This window comes from Parus major, chromosome 28, assembly GCF_001522545.3.
Source record: "Parus major isolate Abel chromosome 28, Parus_major1.1, whole genome shotgun sequence".
Classification (NCBI taxonomy): Eukaryota; Metazoa; Chordata; class Aves; order Passeriformes; family Paridae; genus Parus; species Parus major.
The window spans coordinates 2,995,884-3,003,815 of NC_031797.1; the positions used below are offsets into that span (position 1 = coordinate 2,995,884).

A 7,932-nucleotide genomic window follows, 5' to 3' on the forward strand; every position below is an offset into this window, starting at 1 on the left:
CCCTCCACCCCGTTGTTTGTAAAACACCCGAACCGAGCAAATAAACTGTGTGAACAACCAGCCTGGAGCCACCGATGGGTGGGAGGAGACCGGGCTGGGGATCCTAGGAGGACGGGGATGGAAGGTTTGGGATGGGGATGTTAGGGATGGGCTCTGCTGACCCCTCATTGATGGGCAGAGGATGAGGGGAGGAAGGGCTGTGTGCACCCAGGACACCGGGAGGAAGGGATGAGGGGGAATGCTGCCCAGCTAAAGGGGACATGGCAGCCTGGTTTCATGGGTGCCCCAAGGTCCCATCACCACGTGGCCGTGAGTCTGTCCATCCCCAGGCTGCTGCAGGTCGTGTTTCTGCCCAGAGCCAGGATTCCAGGGCTCTCTCCTGGGGCAGTGGGGCCTCAGCCCTTCCTGGTGCCAGTCTGGGTGCCAGCACACACCCTGCAGCGGGTGTGGAGTGCTGCTGGCTCCTTGGCACCTGTGGACTTTGGCTCAGCCCCACGGTAGAACAGGCTCCGCTCACCTGCCCGGAAACGCAGAACAGCCTGGCAGCCACAGCGCACCCGCGTCCCCAGGCCAGCCAGTGCCAGCCCCGAGCGGGAACAGGGGCACCAAGGGGCTCACAGAGGGTAAGTGGGACCCCCAGCACCCACTGGGGTCTGTCTGACACCAGTGCCGTGCTCAGGCAGCAGCGGGACCGGGAAGGGCTTCCTGGCAGGAGTGGGCTTCAGTGGGGGAGGGAGGATGAGGATGGGGATGTCTCACCCCAGGCACCGGCGCAGGGCTGAGCGTTCTGGCCAGCTTGGCTGTGACACCCCGTGCCGGGAGGGAGGGCAGTTCTGGGCACCGGCAATGTCACCCTCTCCCCCGGGATCCAGCCAGATCCAGGCACCAAGGGCACCGAGGACGCTGTGCCTTTATCCTGGCAGGTGCCGGAGGTATCCAGAGCAGGCACAGGGAGGGAGGGAGGGAGCTGCCCTGCCGTGAGGAGCTGGGGGCAGCGGTGCCAGGGCTGCTGTGGCAGCGAGGGCACTGCCTGTGCAAACACGGGCTGCTCCTGGCACATTCACTCAGGGCTCCTCTGCCATGCCTCTCCTCTGGGGCTAACAGGGTGGGGGGAGAGCCGGACATCCAGGCTGAAGCTTCAGTGCCATAGCTGCGTTCATGGAGGGGCAGAAAGCGCCTGGAGCGAGGTCTGTGGCCGCATGGCCATGCCACCATGCTGGATTGAGGCATGGGCACGCTGGTGCCTTGGCACATGGCTGTGTTGGCACGTTGGTCCATCAGCGAGTCCCACGGCTCGGGGGAGCCACGGGCATGGGACCAGCTGCAGCAGGGTGACGGCAGCACAGGAATTTGGGGACAGGGCACTGAGCCAAACGTGGTTCTTGGAATTCCCCACAACTCCCCGGTGCTGAGCTTATCGGGGCCTTGCAGCCACCCTCCCGCACCCCCCACACCCCACCCCGGCCACACCCCGGCAGACACAGCTCAGCTGGGTGTCCCGTGTGGCCTCCCGGAGCATGGGGACCCCTGCCCTGACAGCTCCCTGGACAGTAAGTGCAGCGTGGTCGGGGGCGAGGGCAGCGCCAGGTGCTGGGGGGACGCTGTGTCCCCCTGGCCTCGCAGGGATGGTGGCAGCGAGGGTGTGCAGAGGGCTGGCGCTGGCTGGGGTGGGCAGCAGAGGGACACTGGCCACGTGCCACTGTGTTCGTGTCCATCCCCAGCCGGTCTGGGGACAGCCCTTGGCTCAGGGTGGGCACAGCGTGGGTGCACTGCAGCTCTGTAGCCCTGTGCAGAACCCCCGAGATAGGGGGACCCTGGAAAGCGCCCCAGGTGTCTCCTTATGGTGGGGGTCCCAGGCCAGACTGGCAATGTCATCTGCTCTGCCCAGCTCCTCCCACGGTGCTTGGCTGGTCCGGGGGCCGCCCAGCATGGGGGGAGGCAAGTCCCGAAGGGGACCCCCGAGCCCCCGCAGTCCCACAGCACCGGACGGAGCTGAGGGAGGTGGAATGTTTTGGGTGCAGCTCTGGGAGGGGCCGTTCCGCTTGCGTGGAGCCGGCCGGGAGCCCTGATAAGAACCCAGCTGGTTTCTCTGTCCCTGCTCCCCTCCTGTGCCGGCCGCCAGCGCTCCCCGGTGAGGGGGTCCCCTCCGAGCCGGGACTTCGTCCCCCCAAAACATGGTAAGAGGCGTGGACAGATGGTTTTCATTATCCAGGTCTTTGGGGGCAATAAAAGAGCAAGAGTGAATCACAGCAGGGGAATTAAGGGGTAAATTGAGGCGAGTACAGCTCCAGGGAGAGAGGCTGAGCCAGCGGGGCTGGGCACAGGGCTGGGCAGCAGTTCCAGCGGTGAGGCATCGCCTGGGGCTGGCCAGGATGTCCCAGCTAATGAGACCCACGTGCTCCTGCCCCAGGAAAGGTTTAAAAAGCTCCTGGCTGGGGCCCAGCCGCGCTTGCTTTGTGGGAGGATGGTGCATCCCGGGAGGGCTGGAGGTGAGCGGGGGAAGCTCGGTCACCAGAATTACTGCGGGAAGGAGGCACGAACAGAATGCTCTCATCCTGGAGATGAGCCAGGATGCTCCAGATGCAGGGAACACTGGCCTCACCTGGACAAGTCTCATCCTGAGCTGTGCTTGCCAGTGCCGTGCCCCCCAGGCTCTGGGCCACCCTTGCTGTCACCGTGACCTTGCTCCAGTTTTGCTGCATACCCCCAGGAGGCCGTGAGTGGTGTCCAGTGGTGACACACCCTGACCTGCTGGGGCTCACAGAGGCCCAGCCAGGAGCAGTGACAGGTGACGGGGCAAAGCTGTGGCTAAGCCTCGGTAAATAGCGGCACAGGACGTGGTGCTGGCTCCAGGCACACCCAGCTTGTCTGTGGGTGACAAGTGTGTCACCAGTTCTGGAGCCAGGGATGGCATCTGCGATGGGGTGGCAGCTCCTGTCTCATGGGGGACCCACCTGTGCTGCCCCTCCCTGTCTGGCACCTGCTGTTCCAGCCGGCTCTGGCCCAGCCAGCACTGGAGGATTGACCCCGAGGCTGGGGCTGTTCGCTCCTGCCCTGTGTGCCAGGGGGGTTAAAGTCCCCTTGTTTTATGAGCCATGAAACCATTTTTATGACCCCGCTGTTTCTAGAGCTGGGCTATTTGGAGGCTCCTCTCTGTAAATGGCACATGGAAGATATTCCATGCAGGGGTGGCCCAGGTGCCGGCACCGCCTCTCGCTGCCGCTGCTGCCCGGGACTGGAGGTCCCTCCCTGGCCTGTGCACGTGGAGAGGCCCCAGGCTGTCCATGCCCAGAGCGGTGCCCAGATGGATGTGGTGTCACCAGGAGCTTGTCTGAGGTCTTGCTGCCTGTGGCAGGTTTGGCTGTGCTCCCTCAGAACCTGGCCAGGCTGGGGTGGGGTGGGCTTCTGGGCTCCGTGGCAGTTCCTATTGGGAATGGTGCTTTGTGCTCTGGCTGCTCCTGCCCCACACGGGGCAGGCTGGTGGGACAGTCTCTGTCCCACGCTGAGGACAGTGGTACCAGGCTGGGAGAGGGGCTGCATCCCAACCTGCTGCTCTTAATGGCTCCTCTTGCTTTCAGGGCCAGCCAGGTCCAGACCCTTGGCCTCTGCTGAACTGGGACTCTCGAAGCTGAGCAGTGGCCCCTGTCTGGGACAAGGTTGTCACAGGGGTGACTCTTCCCAGGAGATGGACAGAGTCACCAGGCACCTTGTGTTCCAGCTCCCGCAGGCCTCGCACAGGCACAACTCGCTGGCAGACCTGAGGGCCAGCAGCGATGATGATGTGTTTGGCTCCACTCAGCACAGCACCCGGAGGGTGGAAAATGGCTACAGCTGGAAGAGGAGGTCCCAGTCACCCTCGTATTTCCTGGAGGGTGGAAGAGATGTCTGGACCCCGTCCCCAGACAGAGAGTCCAAGCTAGAGGTGGTGAGATCAGGAAGCCTGTACGACCTCCGGGCTTACAAGGGTGAGAGGAAACCCTCAAAGCTCTACGATGACGACGAGCAAGACCTGTACAGGGTCCCTCCACCCAACATCTCACCTGAGAAAGCCAGGGAGCTCGAAGATGAGAGGAAAGAGATCATCCGGAGCCAGGTGATGAGGAAGAGCTCCACCATCGCAGAGAGGTGGAGCTCTGTGGATGAGCTGAGCTCCATCAGCACTGGTGTGGGCAGCCAAGGTGAAGGCAGGCACACAGGCAGTGTCCCCACCAGCTTTGCCATCTGCTTTGACAAAACTTCCCCAGGCAGGGCTGTAACGCCTGTTGACCCTGAGAATATTGACACAGAGCAGATTAACTTCTCGGCGGCTCGGCAGCAGTTCCTGATGCTGGAGATGACCAACCCAGGCTCATTTTTCAGCCCAGGGCAGCAGGCCATGTCCCCAAGGCCAGAGTCGGTGACAAAAGTCTCCAGGGAAGAGTGGTACAGCCCTGAGATGGCCATGAGGGCTACGAGAGGCTATGGCAGTGGCGGTGCATCAAGCCAGAGCAGGACAGACAAGAGCGTTTACCAGGTTCATGGTGTGTCCTTATACCAGACACCCGAGAAAGAGGAGATCTATGCTCCCAGAAAGGCTCACACAGAAATGTCATATCCTGTCAGGAATATGTCCATCCTGACCAAAACATGGTCCAGAGACTCTGGCTTGGGTGAGATGTATAACGAAGCTGCTGCAGGCTATGCAAGTGATGGAAGCACCTCCAACGAGACCTTCAGTGCGGATCTGAGGGCCAGCAGCAACAGGCTGCGCGAGGAGATGAGGGTCAGCAACGAGACGCCCATCGAGCGGGAGATCCGCATGGCGATGGAAAGGGAGGAGAACCTCTGGAAGGAAAGGGGAATCCAGCGGCTGACCGCCAGCAGTGAGCTGGTGGAGATCCAGACCAAGCCTGTCCTCAACATCCACACATCTCCCGGCCCAGGCAGGAAAGGGAAGGACAGAGGCCGTGCTTCCCTTTACGTCCAGAGGGAAATTGAACAGGAAACGAAGCGTGAGGAAGATCTAAAGAGGCAGGGCAGGCTGCTGGGGACGTATGACAGGGGGACACAGCAGGAGCTGGAGGAGCGCAGGAGGGTGTTCGAGCAGGAGGAAGCCCCCCCACAGAAGCCCACTCCCCTGAAGCGGGCAGAGGAGAGGAGGAGCTGGGTTAAAGAGTTTGTGGTGGAGCAGCCCTCGAGCCCCAGCCCTGTGGAAGACACCAGGGCTGGGAGAAGCATTCCCAGCTACACAGCGAGCATCGCTCACTTCCAGCTGTCCCAGCCGCGCTTCGCCGCCAGCGAGAGGAGCCGGGAGCAGCCCTCGGTGTCCCAGAACACTTCCACCAGCACCAGCAAATGGGGGAGTGAGGATTCCTGGGGGGGAAAGCTTCCTGGCTCCACCCCGAGCCCCACCAGCACTGCTGTCCTGCCCAGAGAGTACTTATCCCTCTCCTTCTGGAAACCCAAGGTGTCCTTCGTGGAGGACATGGGGACACAGAGCCCGCTGCAGAGGGAGGATGGCCGGGAGGAGCAGTACCGGCTGCGGACATGGAAGCTCCAGACATCGGCACTGATTGAGGAGGAGATCCGGAGTGACTTGCAGAGGGAAGAGGAGCTCCAGGAGCAGCGGCGGCGGCTGATGGACACCTACAGCAACGGTGCTCCCCAGGACGGCTCCCGCTCTCGGCACAGCTCTGGTAAGGGAGCAGGGGGACAGAGCAGCAGAGAAATTATTTGGTGGGATGGTTGTAAGGACTCCTGTGTGCTGGTAGCAAGTTGTCCTGGGAGAACTTGATATCAGCACGCTGGAGTCAGCAGAACTGCTGCTGAGGAAGGATAGGCTCTGCAGGATTCCAGATCTGCTCAGGTCTCGATGAGTTTGTGTCATGTTACAGCAGCAAACAGGGCTGGAAAGGCCCAGCTAATGCATTGTACCCCTTGTTCCTGCAGTCCCTGGCTGGGGCCCAGGCATGGGGTCCTGGCTATGACCAAACCGGCTGGACCTGCCATGGAGGCAGGTTTGGGGCAGGTGCCTGACACTCCTTGTGGGTCTCCACCCCCTGGGAGTGGAACTGAAGTCCTTCACCCCCTGACTCTTTCTCTTAAAGCTGCCTCAGGTGCCAGTGGCAACTACTCAGTGTCTGGGTCTCCTGCCTCCTCTCCTGCCTCACACCAGACGGGGATCCTGGGGCTGATCTCATCCTTCACCCCGCTGAGAGTGACCAGTTCCTCCCAGGGCAGTGCAGAGACCCTCACCCCTGACTCGTCGCGTTCCAGCCCCTTCGAGGAGCGGAGGAGGAGGGTGAAGGAGGATGGAAAGGTGAACATGCCCACCCTGCTTGTGCCAAGTGTTTGAGGGGCTTGAGCCCGGGGGAAGACTGGTGGCTCTGGGGCTGGAGGTGGCTGTTCCTGACTCCCACTTGGAGCTTGAGATCCAGCTGCTCAGCTTGGTGGACACCCAGTGGTGGTGGCACCATTAAGGGGCCACGTGAGCCCCCCAGACAGCGCCTGCTGTTCAGAGCTGCCAGCACTGGGTGGGACTGGAGAGGAGCAGCAGCTTTCTCCTGTGGGGGATCCTGGCCTGGACTGTTCTCCCAACTCTCCTGTGCTCCTGCTGGGAGCCAGATCCAGCCGCTTCTGGATATTCCCCTGCCAGGCTGCCATTATCTAATCGTGTTTTCCTCTTTCCACAGTACGCAGGCATCGAACCCGTTGACAAGGTCAACACAGAGGTAAAACCCTTCACGAATGCGGGGGCTCTGCTCCTGCTGCCCTGACACCTCCCACATTCCCCAGCTCCCCTCGCTCCTGGAGATCCTGTGGGATGGACAGGGATGGACAGGATGGTCCTGGCTCCCTTGAGACCACGGGCACCACTTGGGTGGATGCTGAGTCAGGCAGAGCAGATTGGGGAGCTGCAGGGGGAAGGTTGGGGGGGCAGTTCTGCAAACCAGATCATTATGAAAGTTTTTTATAAAGATCCTGCATGTTCTGGTCTTTGCAGGTGGTGGAAAGCACCCGAGTGTTTCGCCACAAGAGCGCCATGGCCCAGCGCTGGGAGGCCGGACAGTACGTCCGGGATGAGGACTGAGGGACCCCTGGGTCGGGGGCTGGCCCTGTTGACAATCAGCTGATGTGTGACCTAAATGCTCCATCAGTTCCACAACAATCATGAACCCTGCAAATCAATCTGGTTTATTGTTAAACTGATAATCCTTCCATGCAATAGATCTGCTCCTTCCTCCTCTTCCCTGTGGGGTGGAAGAACACTTTTTTTTCTTAACAGGGAAAAAAATTGGATCAGTATCTTTTTAATCACTTCTGCCTGGAGCCAGCCAGGTGAAATCACCCAGTAATTCACTTTGCCCCTTGGGAGCTGTGTCTCAGGCTTACAAAAAAGCTGTTTTATTTCTCAGTGGTTTAAGGTTTTTAAGTACCACAAGGCTGAGCACTGCCTTGGGGCTACCTGAACTGAGGCCTCTGGATCAGTTGCCGTGGGACTTGGGAATCAACATTGGTTTAACTCCTGTGATCCATGGAGATGCAGCAATGGAATATAAAAAAATATATATAAATGCTGTTTATTTTGCTAATTTATTAAAGAGTTGTTCTACTCTCTTGGTCTTCCAACAGAGTCCACCTGCTCCACTGGTTTTGCTCTGCTGTTTGAGAGGAACCCCCGCGGTTGGGATGTGGGGCTGGAGCCTTGCAAGGGCTGCGGTTGGGGGGGTCCCAAAGGCTGGGGGAGTGCCGGGCTCCCACCGGGCGGGCCTGGGAGCACCCGGGGCCGGTGGGAGGAGTCCCTGCGCGGGGCGCTGGAGGGGAGCACCGGGGGATGGCACCGGCTGGGCTTCAAAGTCCCGTTCGAGCCCAACCGCGCTGCGGACCGTGCCCGTCCGCCCGCCCCCGCTAGGGGGCGCCCGGGCAGCGCCCGCCGGGACCCCGGTACGGACC

General features: G+C 61.0%; 1 protein-coding gene across 2 annotated transcripts; it reads left to right on the plus strand.

Annotated features, from left to right (window-relative positions):
* The first annotated feature begins 1,213 nt into the window (after positions 1-1,213).
* MISP (mitotic spindle positioning) lies at positions 1,214-7,612 on the plus strand. Of its 2 annotated transcripts, none has more exons than XM_015651980.2 (5): positions 1,214-1,550; positions 3,579-5,675; positions 6,087-6,298; positions 6,672-6,710; positions 6,983-7,612. In XM_015651980.2, exons 1-5 carry the CDS (start codon positions 1,229-1,231, stop codon positions 7,067-7,069), a joined length of 2,757 nt encoding a protein of 918 aa, XP_015507466.1. In that variant the 5' UTR covers positions 1,214-1,228; the 3' UTR covers positions 7,070-7,612. The 2 variants fall into 2 exon arrangements, with proteins under 2 accessions (XP_015507466.1, XP_015507467.1); XM_015651981.3 differs by lacking the exon at positions 1,214-1,550 and adding an exon at positions 1,661-2,177.
* The last annotated feature ends 320 nt before the right edge of the window (positions 7,613-7,932 follow it).